The sequence below is a fragment of the Enhydra lutris genome, unplaced genomic scaffold, assembly GCF_002288905.1.
Source record: "Enhydra lutris kenyoni isolate GAN:26980312 unplaced genomic scaffold, ASM228890v2 scaffoldscaffold62, whole genome shotgun sequence".
NCBI lineage: Eukaryota > Metazoa > Chordata > Mammalia > Carnivora > Mustelidae > Enhydra > Enhydra lutris.
Window position 1 is genome coordinate 14,771,972 of NW_019154146.1, and position 16,681 is coordinate 14,788,652.

Here is a 16,681-nt window from a genome sequence, read left to right on the forward strand (position 1 = left end):
TTGTGAATTTTGATATTATATATCATTTTTTCTTAATAGTTCTTGACAAAATGAAAATAGTGATAGGATTAATCAAATTTTGGGATGAGTTATCTCAGTCCTTCCATATCCATCTTTCACAGCACTAGTCCAGGAAGCGTAGCCACTACCATACTTTAAGTAAAATTCTGACATTATTCTTCTCTACTCTTTCTTTGATCAAGAAGGTAAGGAGAAAAGGAAGGATTGCAGCTTTAAAAAGTAAATATGCGGGGCGTCTGGGTGGCTCAGTGGGTTAAAGCCTCTGCCTTTGGCTCAGGTCACGATCCCAGGATCGAGCCCCGCATCAGGCTCTCAGCTCAGTGGGGAGCCTGCTTCCTCCTCTCTCTGCCTGCCTCTCTGCCTATTTGTGATCTCTCTCTCTGTCAAATAAATAAATAAAATCTTAAAAAAAAAAAAGTAAATATGCATGCAGGTAAGCTTTGATCCAAGACTTAACAAATAGTTTTAGTCACACTGATAGATGAGTTTATATTTTGTTCCACCCCCCCACACATAAAACACTTTGTCAGCCTTTAAAATTAGAAATTACTAGTCTCCCTAACACTTTACCAAGGCTCTTCATTTACTGTATCTTCCAAGTACTCTCATGACACTGCCCATGGGACTTATAGCAAGAATCTGCCCCTAACAAATACATTAATTCTTAGCATACCTATCTACCTTTTTTTTGTTGTTTTATAGTTTTTTAAGTTTTTATTTGAATTTGGGTTAGTCAACATACAGTGTAATGTGAGTTTCAGGAGTACAGTATAGTGACTCAGTAACATCGCAGGATACAAAATCAAGGTAGAGAAATCTGTTACATTTATATACAACAATAAGGAAGCAGCAGAAAGAAAAATCAAAGAATCTATACATTTATAGTTGCACCAGTAACATGAGATATCCAAGAATATTATTTTTATATGTCCCTTTATAAGGAACATAAGATTTTTGTTCTCAATAAATCCACTCTATTCTTTTTCTTTTTTCTTTTTTTTTTTTTTTTTAGAGAGAGAGCGCACAATCACAGGGGAGAGGCAGAGGGAGAGGGAGAGTCTCAAGCAGACTTAATGCTGAGCTTAGAACCTCACCACCGTGAGCTCAGAACCTGAGCCCTAGCTACCTTAAAGGTCAAAGTTTATATTCATAGCCTTGTATGCTACTCAATCATTAGTAAAACCAAAGAAAGAGGGAGGGAAACATTCATTTTGTTCATGTAGGGAATTTATATTAAAGGATGAATTTGACATCTTCAGTCCATACTTTGATTATAATCCATTTAATATTTAAATTAGTGTTGAACACAAAGCGTTTGCTGTTGTCCATTCTAAGAAAAGGCCGTGGTTAGACGGGCAGTATGTAAGGAGGAGTCGCTTCTTTCAACGAAAGCTGTGATTTACTGAGATGTGGAATCTGTGGTTTTCATCGTGTCTTCTTGCTGTTAGTTTGGGAGCATAGCACACTCACGTCGCCGGGGACAAACTCAGAGGAGAAGAGGATCAAAGAAAAAAATGGGATAAGAGTAGGAGAAATGAAAAGGCTTCCGTGGAACGCAAAGGACAAGCAGTGTGAAAATGACAATCTTAATGAAAAGGGAGAGCAATAGACTTTGAATACAAAAGAGGCTGGTGACCCTGAAATAGTGGAAGCAGAAATGAGACAGAAAATTCAGGGAAAAGAATTTACTAAAGAACAACAGAATTAGCCATTGTATTGTGTTTTATGCAAAAATATTGGAAGTGCATTTTCAACAGATACTCTTCATTCTTTTCATTTTGTTCCCCTCCACAGTTTTTCTCCTTACTTAAACAGGAGGGACTCAGATTTATTATACTTTATTTTTTAAATTTATGATTAGATTTTGGTTGTGGGACTGTCATTAAAGGGATCCAGGAAATAAGGTATACAGCATACCCACTTCCATCACCCTGCTTTGACTGTCAGGTTGAGTGGGCACAGAGCGCTGTATCCCTTGAGGCTTGCAATCCCCATAAATGGCTATGCAGTTAATAATAACTAAATAAACCTCAAAAATATAAAAAAATAAAAGAGATCCGTGTATATATTTCAGAGTTACTGAGATGGACTTTACACATATTCTTTAGAATATTTAAGATTCCAAGAGCATCATATGAGTTGTAATTTTTTCATGAAAATCCAGGTTGAAAAGATGTTAAACAACTTTGGGGACTGTGTCCAGTACAAAGAAATGGTGCAAAGTTCCCTTGAAGACTTAATTTCTGGCTCTAAAGAAGTCCAAGAGCAGGCAGAGAAGATCCTGGACACGGAAAACCTGTTTGAAGCACAGCAGTTACTTCTCCATCACCAGGTAGGAGGCCCGTTCCCCGGGGCACTCGTGCAAAGCTTGTTAGCCACTGGCAGAGCCAGAGTGGTGACGGGAACTGTATGTCCAAGAGTAAGGACAAAGGGAAGGGGGGTGCAGGGGGGAGTCCATGCGAATGGTTAAAAAAAATCTTGGCACCTCTGTTCTCTGTTAAATATTAGGTATTTCAGAAGAGCCTGCAAGGTAAATTCTCAGCCTGAGTGATTTGAGGACATCAAAAAGTTCAAGGAATAATTTAGCTATGAAAACCTTCATAAAACTTGCTCAGTTGTCCTTTTCATAACAGAGAAGGAAAGCGTAGAGATAAAATGACCCATATTTGAGATCACTCTTCTTTGCCATTATGTTAACAGCCTGCCCTTCAGTTTACAACTTTGAATACATCTCAGTTGGGAAAAGGATAACTTATATGAAGTACGAGACCTTCCAGGATAATGCGCTTTTATAAAGGATTAGAACTGAGAGTAAAGAAATTCTGGTACATGTATTGATAATAAACAATTTTAACAAACTTACTTGCCAAACTCAATGTAAGTAGAAGTATGACTCAAGTATTTTAATGGCAAAACCCTAGCTAACGTAATGTATAGCAAAATGCTTCCTAATTTTATATATAATAATATATTAAATGGAAGTTACATTAAAAGCGTGTATAAAACAGCAGCCTCTAGGCATTACAGATTTATTTAATAATTATAAAAAGACTGAGTACAAAAAAATAATGCTTGGCATTACATTGTTCTCAGTCATTTTAAAAGTTGTGTTAGGGTTCAGTTTAAGTCAGAGAAATATGTAATTATAGATATTTACATTAATGTTTTAAAACTCTTACATTTCTTGGAACAGTGCTTGGTTTTATGTGTGCTGACTTCATGTAAATTCGTATGTATACACCTGAGATCTGTCTACCATTGTTTGTACATTATACCTCAATAAAAAGTTTATTTTAAAAGATAACTTTCCCCATGTGTCTCAGCAGGTTTATCAGTCTGACTATACCCAGGAATTAAATTCTCTTAGTATCAGCATTTTTACAGCATAAACTATTTTTAGAAAAAATAGAGTTAGGAATTCATGTTTTTAGGCAGAAATAGTTCTTTAAGGAGAATCATGTCAAATGAACGCTTTTGTTGGATTCCTTCTGGAATATTCCATAAAATGCCAAGTGCCTAAATTTGCACACAGTTAAAACACCAATATCAAATTATGTTGTTTACCATTAAAAACATAAAATATTCTTAAATAATGCCCATTTTGACTAACATAGAGTCCCCATTGCCATTTTAACTGTTCACATTTAACTTTTTTTAAAAGATTTTATTTATTTATTTATTTATTTATTTGAGAGAGAGAGAGAGAGAGAGAGAGAGAGCATAAGCAGAGGTGGGGGGAAAGGAAGAGTAAGAGGGACAAGCAGACTCCACTGAGCCCGGAGCCTGAAGGGTGGCTTGATCCCAAGACCCTGAGATCATGACCTGAGCTGAAGGTGGACATTTAACCGACTGAGCCACCCAGGCGCCTCTGTTCACATTAACTGTTAAAAGACAGTTAGGGCCCATGCTGCAGCGAGGTTGTACCTCTCTGTACCTCTATTAGACTGTAGGTGTTTCTATCCTGCTTAGTCGCTCACAGACTTTTATCCACCTGCTCTCCAGCAAAAGACAAAGAGGATTTCTGCAAAGAAGAGAGACGTGCAGCAGCAGATAGCGCAGGCTCAGCAGGGAGAAGGCGGGCTGCCCGGCCAGGCCCGGGAGGAGCTGCGGAAGCTGGAGAGCACCCTGGACAACATGGAGCACAGCAGGGAGAAGCAGGAGCGCCGCATCCAGGTGGGGGACTGGACGTCTAGGGCCCTGTTAACCTCCAGGTCACGGCTGGCATCTCCTCATGGGAGCGAGTGTTGGTTCCCGCCTCTGTTGCTCCAGCACTGTGCTAAGTATTGACACGAGTTATCTCTTTTAATCATCTCGTCAAGCTTAGCAGATAGGCACTATAATTAGCACATTTTGCCAGAGTGGAAGCTTAAACAGAAACAGTTTGAGGACTTTACCCAAAGTCACAGAGCAGTGATCAGTAATAAAGCCAGAATATTAATGCACACTTGTCTGAGTCCGGGAATTAACACTGGACCATTTCACTCTTCTGGGTGGTCCAAACAGTCACATGTTTATTTATTTTTTTTTTAAGATTTTATTTATTTATTTGACAGAGATCACAAGTAGGCAGAGATGCAGGCAGAGAAAGAGGAGGAAGCAGGCTCCCTGCTGAGCAGAGAGCCCGATATGGGGCTCCATCCCAGGATTCTGGGATCATGACCTGAGCTGAAGACAGGGGCTTTAACCCACTGAGCCACCCAGGCACCCCCACATGTTTATGTTTTATTGTGATCTTGACAGTCTTAAAAAGTTTTCAGTTCTTGCCACCTATCCTATCACTCCCCACTCTCCTCCTTTCTCTTTCTCCCTTTTATTTTTTCTTTTTTTGAAAGAGACTGGGAGGCTCTTTTTTCCTTTATCCCTTATCCACATTTTAAGTAATATCCTTAGACTCATAGGACTTTATAGTGGATAGAAAACTCTGAGAATGCTAGTCTACACATCCTCTTTTTTGTAGGTGAATTGAAACACAGAGTGAAATTCTTACAGGAGACATTAGCACCATCTTTGTTCAGCATAACTATGTGAAATTGGGACAGAGTTAACTGGAGGTTGACAGCCCGACAAATGAATGGAAATGTGAACAATATTTTGTGATACATGTTGATAATTTATAACATGATATGTTCATTTTTTTTTTTTCAAATTTAGGTCACATTAAGAAAATGGGAGCGATTTGAAACAAACAAAGAGACAGTGGTCAGATACCTTTTTCAAACAGGTTCCAGCCATGAGCGCTTTTTGAGTTTTAGCAGTTTGGAAAGTTTATCTTCAGAACTGGAACAGACAAAGGTATATCAGTCTGACCGTACAATCCCTTGGTGCTCATTATTCAGAAGCAAAACTGTTTTCTTTTTTTCTTCTTCTTTTTTTTTTTTTTTGGTTTTGAACCTGTTTTCATCCCTTATTACAATCAATTATTATAATTATTCATGTAATCAGTACTTCTTGTTTATTGATAATCCACTCTTCAACACACTGGTCAAGTTGCTATGAGGAATGAAATAAATAAGATTTAAATATCAAGAACTAAGAAAATTTTTTATTAAAGTGGGAAATGGTTAGTTTGCTCATAGATGAATACTTAAAAAAAATCTTTCTGAAGGCAGTAATATTTTTAACTGAACCTCGAAGGGCAGGTAAGACATAGAAAAGCAGAATGTGGGACAAAACATGAGCATTTCTATAATGGGAAATGGCATGAAGTGTGAGACTATATGGAGATTCTGTTTTAAAGCAGAAAAATGGAAGTACAGCTGTAAAGGAAAGTTGGGCCATATTACAAAGATACTTAAGGTCTAGGCCCCATGGAACCCTTAAAGGTTTTTAAGAAAAAGAGTCACATGATCAGAGCTATACTTTACAGAGATGCATTTTTTTAAAAAACATTGATTTAAGAGAGAGAGCACGCATGCATGTATGTGCAAGAGGGGGGAGGGGCAGAGGCAGAGGAAGAGAGAGAATCCTCTAGCTGACCCAGCCCTGAGCGTGGAGCCTGATGCAGGGCTTCATTCCAGGACCCTGAGTTCATGACTTGAGTCAAAATCAAGAAACACCACTCAACCGACAGACCCACCCATGTGCTCCTAGGGAGAGAGATTTTTAAGCAGTGTAGAAAATTGAAAGGGTGCAGGGCTTGCGTCACGGGATCCAATTAGAAATTTATTGCATGTCAGTATTAATATGGACATGAATTAGGGCAATAGAGATAGAGAGTAAAGGAAAGGAAGATTTCCCGGGTTCTGAGCCCAATAGACACCCTGGGAGTGAGACAGGAACTTGAAGGAATGGCTGTTAGTTGAGGAAGATGACAGACTAAGTTTGGGACAAATTGAGGTTGAGGCTCTGGTGGGACATCCAACAGATAGTACTTAGTAGGCGTGTTTCATGAGCCCAACCCTATGAGCCCAAACAGCTTAGAGAGTCAGAGCAGACCAATACATTGTCTCAAGCATTTAGAGAGTTGTACAGGTTCTTCTGGTTCCCTTTGTACATATTTTGGGTTTATCGAATGACTGAGTTAGTATAGAAATGTGTTAGCCAATGAATAAGAAAGAAGACTCCTATCCATGAGGTAGTAACCTTCAGCAAGTATACCCCGTGCTGCTCTTTTCTTACCAGTAAAAGGCTTAAAAGGTTTCCATCTCTCATACTGCCAATTTTGTATTCTCTCTCCTATTATTAACTCACTGGGGAGTTTGAAGTCTTATAAAGCCATAGAATTTTTCAATTCTGCATGATTTTCATCAGCCATTTAAATAAACATCATTTTAATTTTAATTTCAATTACTTTATGTATTAAAACTATATCAGATGTCTTTTATAAATACAAACAAATCTATTGAGTTAATTACTATGTGGGTGTTCCTCCAGGTTACATCCAGAGTTTCTGATACCTTGGGATTCTGATCCCTTTGAATAGGTTTATCAGCTGTAGATGAAGCAAATGTAATGTTTTTAGTCTTACTATGAAAATTTTCTTTAGCTAATAATCTTGCATACTTTGCGATTGGTTTAATAATGAGAGCTAACATTTACTGAACATATATACCTATATACATAGATACATATATAGGTATAGACATATGCTGGTCTATTCATATGATATTTATCATCTTTAATCTCTAAAACAATCCTAAGAAATAGGTGTCACGATGAATCCTATCGTGTAAGGAGGAAATATAAGGTACAAAGGTTTTTTTAATGTTTTTATCCAAGATCTCAGGAGGACTCACTGGTGAGGTTGGGATTCAAACCTACGAAAGCTGAGCCCAGAGCACACACATTCAGCCATTAGGTTTTTCATTGAAAAACTGAGCTACTTTACTGTTTCTGTATACTGTCGCACAAGCACATGCCATCTAGAATAATTGTTCTCTACTTTTTTGCTCCCTCCACATTGTTAATACAGCCTTCATTCCATTCGTAGCCCTCGTGTGGTTGTGCTCAAGAACTTGAGTGCACGTCCATAGCAATATCATGTTTATTCTTTACAGCAAGCCTTGACTGATGAGGAAATGAAAATTCAGAGGTCACACTCAAGGTCACACAGCTAGTGCAGGACAGAGCCTCATTCAACTCTAGACCTACCTGATGCCAGAGTCCGTCCTTTCCTGCCGCGTTCTACTGCCACTCATGGGTCTTCTTATTGGGACTTCGAGATAAAGCCTTATAATATTATTGTTTTGGTTCAATTTGGTTTTTATCAATATCACTCTGTCTTTTGAATTCCTCTGCTTTGTGCTTTCCCCATACCTAGCTCTGACAGAAAGCTCTTAGAGTGAAGGTATATAAGCATTTTCAGATTTAACACCACTTTCTCCATGATTTTCTTGGGCTCTGGGAAACAGTAGTGGGGGGGAAAATACTATTTTATGCTTCTGATTCTGTTCATAGGGTTTGGAGAGATTATGCTGTGAATCAGGCTTCACAAATGAGTCCACCATGACTCTAAGCCCATCACACCAACAGAGGACATTTATAACCACAGAATTTAATGTGACATTGGCAAATACCGATTCTTGGGATATTATAAATCTATCATGAAAAGGAAGCTGTACTTACCCATTTTTATTCTATCAAATTGTTGGGTCCTTCTCTGAAGTAATGTTGATATTTCTATGTGGACTTTAAGTCTTTCAAACATGAAGATACAATAGTATTATGTAGTAACTATCTTACATGGAATTATGTAATAATTCTGGGAGATACTCTGTGGGAAGAGGTGGCTGTCAGAAGTCTCACCTTTGAAAATACTTACTTTGGATTTCTTCATTACCTATTTTGGAAAGAGGAGTTTCTGATCAAAATTTAAACCTCCCATGAATGTCTCTTACGTGAGAAGAAATGAGACACTAAGGTACTTTTTTTTCACAAAAGATTATCTCTGCAATTAGCTTTTTTAAATTTAGTTTTCAATACATTTACCTGACAAAATTCAGGTAACAGCTAAAATTTACCAGTGCCTCGCCCATATTAAATTCATTTTTGAATTGAAGTAGTTCACTATTAATGAAAATCAATGTGTAAATTTAATAAACCCTTTTGTCCTCAATTTTATGAGAGACATTAAAAAAAAGGCGATAATAGGCACCTGCTAGAGTGCCAGGCACTTAAAAATGAAATTGCTGATGAGCTGCTAATAGCAACCTTACAAGAAGCCATTACTACCTGCATTTTATATGAAAGTCTGAAAAATAATTCACCAAAGTCAAAGAACTAGTAATTAGCAAATCTAGAGCTCCAGTCCAGGTTCAACTGGTTAAGAACTTACCTTCTTTTCATCATATAGTATAGGTATACAGTGAATAAGATTTAACAGCATTAAGATCAGATGATCTCTCTTTTCAGGGAACTAGTTAACAATATGTTTATTTATAGGTAAATATCAGTGATACACTGTATTGACTAAAATATCCTTCAATTAAATAAAAAATGTTTATATTAATTGGCTTAGAAATCTCTTATCTATGTGACTGAAAAAAAATCAATCACCATTAATCATTGCCTGAATGGGGCCTGTAATAAACTAACATATTTGTAGAGAAGTTAGTTAGTTATAATGCAGCTGAGAATTCAAAGCAGTAAACCCAAACTAGGGAACCATGGAAAAAGATTTTTGTGAGAATTGTTGGATAACTATGAGGGTAGATAGGATAGAAGATAGAATAGGTAGATAGGATAGAAGGTAGATAGGATAGAAGATAGGATAGAAGGATAACTATGTCTTCCTAACAATGATAATCTCTTTTTCTAGGAGTTTTCTAAACGAACAGAAAGTATTGCAGTCCAGGCTGAAAATCTTGTGAAGGAAGCTTCTGAGATACCCCTTGGGCCCAAGAATAAGCAGCTGCTTCAGCAGCAGGCTAAGTCAATCAAAGAGCAAGTCAAAAAATTAGAAGACACACTTGAAGAAGAGTATGTGCTTGACAAGTCCTAAACTTTCTTCTCTGAGATAAAGTTTCATACAGTCTTTCCTGTATATTGTATTCAAAGCATTCCTTTAAAATCTCAAAGTGTCTGTGTATTTCAGCATGTTTTGAGGAAGCACTCACAGTTCAAAAGAAAGTATCACCAAGACAGAAACCATCGTCTATATAACAGAGCAGAAAAATAGAAAAGATGTGGTTTTTGCATTGTAAACTGACTTTGTTCATGAGAAAGCCATATCTATTAAATTCTGTGGCCTTCATACAATCTGAGAAAGAATCAATATTTACAATATTTTTTTTTACTGTACTGTTCTGCTGTCACCAGTTAGACGGAAGAAGAGATATTTTGGTTGTGTAGATGCTGGACCTAAATATGTGTGTCATAGACCAAGTGTCTCCATCTCCAAGAAGCTCACAGAGCTTGTTTATAGTGCCTCCATATTCGAATTGTCACTGATTGATATACTGTTTCCAAAAATTAACTTCAAAATTTATTTTACTTTTTAACATCTAATATTTGTTTATTGAAAATGAAAGAAAAAATAGTTTAGCCTGTGGTATGCTATTACGTGCAAAATGAACACACAAAAGAATTGTAGGGGATAAATATATGAAGATATGGCCAGTGTTCCTCAACATAATATGGCCACACATTTTTATTAAAGTAGATTTACTGGCAAATCACCAATACGTATTATTCTTAAGATATAGAACGTAATTTCTAAGGTGGATTTTTTAAACTGTAAAATTTGTTTTTAATACTAGTAACACCTTAAAATTAACATTGTACCTTTGCCTAAACCTTAAAATTTGTTAAATAATTTAAAGGAAATTATGACTCAAAACTTTGTGAACTTTATATTGAAAATTATCCATCAAGTTCTGGAAATAATGAAACTCAGAGTTTATTAGAAAAGAAGCTGCTTTTATTAGAAATATCCATTTGAATCTATTTCATTTGAAAACTTGCAATATAATTTAGCTTGTATTACCTGTACTGATAGGAGCATTAGGCACATCCAGGGTATACATTTGAGACTGCAGTATTATTTAATTTAATATTCAGTGATGCCATTGCATTCTTCTTGATGTCTTCAAGTGCCTTTTGGTAAACAGGGAAATCGTTTCATTTTTTTTTAACCCAAGGATGTATCAGTTCAATGATATACTATTAGTTTCTTAGTCTTTTTCTAACTGAAAGCCATAATCACCTGGTTATATACACATAGCTAAAACAAACTGGACATCTATAACTTATATTTTGTTCACTAGATTTATAACAAATAAAGCCCAGATTTTCTAAAAGCAGTTAGGGTGCTCATGTACAAGACTGTATATAGAGTCTTTTGGAATCAAGACTGGACCAACATGGGAGAACAGCTGAAATTGTTACAGATCGTAAGTTGCAGGCTTAGCTCTAATGATAGAAACAGTTCCTGTAAGGCAGTATGGGATTCAGAGTATAAGCTCTGTCTTGACTCATAAAGGTACATTCTATAAAGATCTTTGAGTCTAGAGCATCCCTGCAGTATCTCTGCTCTGAGAGCAAAAGGACCTTGTCCATGAAAGCCGGACTGCTAAAAGTCTCCGTGCGCTGGAATCTGTGTAGGCAGCCTTATTCAAAGTCCTGACAACTACTGGTCACATGCAGAGTTTACCTAGATTATACCTGGATTCAAACCCCTTTGGACCCAGCTATATTTTTTTTCAAAGCACAGTTCCATTCATAACATAGTGTAGATACTACCTCGTTAAATGCTCATTCTCAGAGGAGATAGAGAGGAAGACTTGAGGACTCAATACTCAGATTGAATGTGCATTTTTTTCCTGTTCCAGTAGTTTCAACTTTGACATCGTCACAAATGCCTTTGCTCTCTTTTCATCTGGTGATTTAAAGGAAAATGTGTTGTTGTTTTCTATTCAAGTGCTGCATTTTATTTACTTAATTTGGTTAATTTTAGTATTAAAACCATGGAAATGGTGAAAAACAAGTGGGATCATTTTGGCAATAATTTTGAGACCCTGTCCGTCTGGATAACTGAGAAAGAAAAAGAACTCAATGCCTTGGAAACTTCATCATCTACCATGGACAAGCAAATCCACCAGATCAAGGTGACCGGCTCACACGTTACATTTATAATCCATGTCTAGCTTTTAAGAACTCCTTTCTTACATATCATCCAGTGCTAGTTGGCCCCACGATAAATCTTTCACTGCTATGTGACTCTATTAAAATTCAATTCACACAAAATGTTGAGCTGAGAGGTCTTGATTGATACTGGGCAATACTTTATAGCTGGAATTATGTATTATTTTCTGACTTATGCATTCAAAGTCAATATTGTGTGCAATATCATTAAAATGTTTTTATGGTTACATTATTCTTTTCCTTGATTCTGAATTAACCCCATTGGAGTGTTCTGTTGATTCATCTATACCACCCGAAATGGATTCATCACCTACAGCTTTACTTTGTAAGAGTCATGCAAATGTCTGGCTCCAGTATTAGTGGCATTTACCCTCACAAACCACAGGGGGGAGCGATTACTTTCTTTAGGGGAAGACCTCAGACTCCACTGCTCAAACGCACAGACTGAAATGCTCTGATACTTACTGCTATCCTAGCTCCAACATGACCACATGCGTAGACTGTCATTGTTCATTTCATTCAAATAGTTTAAGAAAAAATGGACTGAAAGAAATGAATTCTTTCTTTTATAGTTTTTATGCAACACACTTTCAAAATGCAGCCACTTTCCTATCTAATCTTTTTTTTTTTTTTTGAATGGGAAAACCCTCTTCCATTTCATGCAGTTAAAAACAGTAAAATAAATACCAGGTAGTTCACATTATTGCTCAGAACAAGTCATTACCATGTTCACAGTGGAAGGGTGCTATGTCACTTAGCTACGATTACATTGCTGGGCAGATTATCCTGGTTTATCCTGCATCTTTTGCAATCAAGGTTACATGGAATCTGGTATATATGGAGTCTGCTTATGTCTTGTGTGGTGTACTAGGGAAAATAGATGTCAACCCACTAAGGAATATTCATGAAGTATGTTTAATCTCTAAAACTGTTTTTAAAAGTTGTCATTTGATCATTTCACTACATCCTAAGTAAACAAAGAATAGCACCTTTAAATGACTTTATCAAAAATTTTCTTCCAAAAAATTTTGGCATACACTTTTTAATGTGTTTATTCTTGCTACAATTCATCTTATTAATTAAACCTTAATTCAATTCCAGGACTTCTGAAATATATCAATGATCAACTGTCATCGCCTCTTTACTCTTTAGGAAACAAAATGATTACACGTTTTATTTTTAAATATATAAACATTCAGTTATAGATTTCCATGCCAGTAGACTAGAAATACATTTTAATATTCCAATATAGTATTTTGAAAACATCTAAAATGTATTAAATGAATATGAGTAGTAGGAAAAAAAGTATTTGCTAGAAATAAGCAAAGATGGTGTGGGATACACTGGTGCTGTGAAATTTAGGCAAATAATTCATATTCTGTTTCCACTCAGAAGACCACACTATAGGAAACATTAAGAAATAAGGTAACAATTGTCATGGTGTTTCACTTTAAAACAACCTTTGGATTAAAATGAATGAAGCATTTGCCTTGTCATGAAGACATTTTTCTATAAGCCCACTTTTCATGCTATTCCAAATTGACCGGTTTTCTTATTCTTAATTGATAATTTACAAATGATAAGAACATACACTGAGTACCTCTTCCATCTTCCCTTTTTGGATTAGAATCCAACAATATGATTACATAGTTTACATCTATGAATTTGTTGGTAACATGTATTAATTACTCTAAAAACTAAGAAATTTTGTCTATTTTAGATTGCTTCACTGAGCTAGTGCAAACACCTAGAACAATTTTGGCGCATAGGAGACACCAAGTATATATTTGTTGAATTGATGAGTAATTTTTCTAAAAAAAAAACCATCTTGAAAAACAAAAAAGAAAGGTTGTATTCATGTTCAAATAACAAATATCTATTAGCTATACCACTGTAGTCCTGCCTATGAAAAATAAAAATAAAGTAACGAGCACCTGGCACTAATCTAAATTATTCCTGATCGTCTCATCTAGACTGAATTTATTTTTGACTATGTTGTCTCATGTAGACATAAGTCACATTTTTTTTTTTTTCCATAGGGTAACTGAGACTTGTCTGAATTTTTGGCTTTATTGGATTGGAAGATTTGGCTCTTTTTCTCAGAGAAATCATTTTCATTCTCTTATGCATAAATAAGCCTCTGTGTTTATGACAGACATGCTTCCTTGCGCCCACACACATCCTTGGTGTCTTTCAGTAATTCTTGTGTGTTGGCTGATACATACAGTGTCCTCCTGCTCCAAACGGAAACGATACTATGTAGCTTCTTCACTGTGTGCCCACAGCTAATGAGGAAGCAGTGGTTCAGAGCAGCTTCTCCAGGATTAGCATCGCCTGGATATTTTGGAGAAATGCAAAATCCTGGCCTCACCTTAGACCTGCTGAGCTTGACTCCCTGAGGATGGGGGCCAGGTGATCCTAACGTATTCCAAATTTGGAAACGACTGGCATAAAGACAATACATTTGAAAAGACTGGTTTTGCAAGAGTGGAAATCAGACAAGCTTTTAGTTTGTCTAGTAGAGATGAAACACTCAGCTACATTTGAGGAAAATTAAATGAATGTCAACATTAGCATTTCTATGAGTCACTGGAACACACTGCTTCCCAGATCAGCTGGTACAAGGCATGACTCGGAGGATAAGCAAGGAATTCTCTTTACCTTTAGAGATACCTCTTGTTTGGTAAAACATGAAATACAAAAATGAAAAATATGAAACACAGGGACATCTCCCTGTTTACTTCTCTGCAACAGGGGTAGGTCTTTCTCTGATTCTTTATGCACAGAACACGACCACCATCACTTCATATTTTCCGACATTATCTGCATATCTCTCCTCCCCAAATGAGGTCAGGAAACTTACCGTGTTTGTTCCTAGCTGGTCTCTAATGGTCCAAGTGTGTTGAAATGTCAGCTAAGAAGCCCTCTCCTGATTTTCTCTCTGTGTAGAGAATCTATTATTTCAGAAAGACAAGCTTACTCAGCCTATATTGTCATTTTTCTTGTTTTAACTATTAGGTCACAATTCAGGAAATAGAAAGCAAGATCAGCAGCATTACGGAACTAGAAGAAGCAGCTCAGTCTTTTGCTCAGTTTGTCACCACTGGAGAATCTGCTCGAATCAAAGCGAAGCTGACACAAATAAGAAGGTACTGGGAGGAGCTCCGGGAGCATGCACAGTGTTTGGAAGGAACAATCCTGGGACATTTATCTCAGCAGCAAAAGTTTGAAGAGAATCTTAGAAAGGTAAGAATGGGTCCATGAGTGCAAAAGATATTATTTCCTATTGCATTTATAATTAATTGCAGAAATAGTGAACTAAGGGAAGACACAATTTGCTAATCATTTACCCAGTTGTCAATGATGACTAAGCTTTTAATTATTCATGTGATACCTTTTTTGAGGGAATATAAAAATGTCATTATCCATTGTGTTCAGATAGGCATTAAGGCTTATCTATTCCTTTCAAATAATAGGACACACTGATTTTAGATTTTTAAAAAATATGTGTATTTTAATAATTTTATTGAAAGTTATCAAAAGAGATAAGCATGCTGCTTCCTTGGTAACTTTTTCTGCCTCGATGTACATTTTCCCCACCATTATCTTTATATTTCACTGATGTTTTAGATCCAGAAGTCTGTGTCTGAATTTGAAGATAAACTTGCTGATCCACTAAAAATATGTTCTTCAGCCACAGAAACATACAAAGTCCTCCAAGAACATATGGTAAGAGCAATTTGATAATTCCTGTTTGAAAACATAGTAAATGTTTTTATGATGGTTAAAATTGAAAGGATCTTTATGTTACTTGAGGAATGACATATCAAACATGTTCGCCTAACACAAGAAGTGTAAGTTTACAAATAAGTTTCTATTAAAAATGCATATTAAAGGAATGTTCATTTACAGCATTTCTTTCTCATACTTAAGATATGATTTTTTTCTGATTTTAGCTGTAGTAAATTCTGTTACTTGTTGCGAGCATTATAAAAAATTAAATGTGCATAAAAACATACATGCGCAATGACGGATTTTAGATTTTTAACCCACAACAGTCAGATGTGCAAAGAATATGTCCTCACTAGCCTTTTACCAATGGCTACCTTTTTTGGTCTGCTGCCTGAACTAGTGACTATTGATGGGTGTTCACAGAGCAACAGATGCCTTTGGTGTAATTTAGGGAAAGAAGCAAAGAGGGAGAATCAGGAGCAGAGAAAAACCCAGAAGAAATGTGTTAATTTAAAAAAACATATCTGTTACCCCTATCTATGTGTACGTATGCCGAGGGAAGGGGCTGCAGTGATAGAAAGCAAAGGGTTGACAAAAGCACATCTAGAAAGGGGAGTGGAATTTATAGGTTTGAATACTTACAACAAGAATGGGGGGGCGGTGCTGGGTGGCTCAGTCGGTTAAGCTTCTGCCTTTGGCTCAGGTCATGATCTCAGGGTCCTGGGATCGAGCCCTGCATTGGGCTCCCTGGTCAGTGGGCAGTGGGGAGTCTACTTCTCCCTCTCCATCTGCTCCCCCCGCTTGTGTTCTTTCTCTTCCTCTCTCTCCCTCTGTCTTAAATAAATAAATAAAATCTTCTAAAAAATGTGTTTTTGTGCTACTTAGGTAATTTTTTTTAAATACCCAAAACATGAGGAAAGGTGGGAAAACTGAATTTCATGGAATTATTTTAATAGTTTACTAAGTTAATAACTGAGTACCAGAGAGGATACTATTCTATTTTTTCTAGTGTTTAGATTTTGTAAAGCAAATTATTTTTCTCTGCCTTGATTGATCTCTAAAATGAGAATAATGAAAGAACATAACTGTTAAGATTCTTATGAAGATTAAATGAGTTACTATATGAAATGGACGTAACATAGAACCTGCCACATCCTGAGATAGGATGATAAGATTATCACTGATTCCTGATAGCAGCTATGTCAGCCATAACTGATATATATATATATATATATATATCATATATATATGTGTGTATATATATATATATGAGATATATATATATTTATTTATTTTTAAGATTTTATTTATTTATTCAACAGAGAGAGATCACAAGTAGGCAGAGCAG

The 16,681-nt window shown here is 36.3% G+C and overlaps 1 protein-coding gene across 1 annotated transcript in view; it reads left to right on the forward strand.

Annotated features, from left to right (window-relative positions):
- Window positions 1-16,681, forward strand: part of LOC111158654 (nesprin-1-like) — a 229,526-nt gene that overhangs the window by 167,789 nt on the left and 45,056 nt on the right. Inside the window, exons 27-33 of the mRNA XM_022520845.1 lie at window positions 2,186-2,353; window positions 4,024-4,194; window positions 5,173-5,313; window positions 9,278-9,438; window positions 11,414-11,564; window positions 14,620-14,847; window positions 15,232-15,330. Of these exons, the coding sequence (XP_022376553.1) occupies window positions 2,186-2,353; window positions 4,024-4,194; window positions 5,173-5,313; window positions 9,278-9,438; window positions 11,414-11,564; window positions 14,620-14,847; window positions 15,232-15,330 (1,119 nt within the window). The remainder of the gene's footprint in view (window positions 1-2,185; window positions 2,354-4,023; window positions 4,195-5,172; window positions 5,314-9,277; window positions 9,439-11,413; window positions 11,565-14,619; window positions 14,848-15,231; window positions 15,331-16,681) is intronic.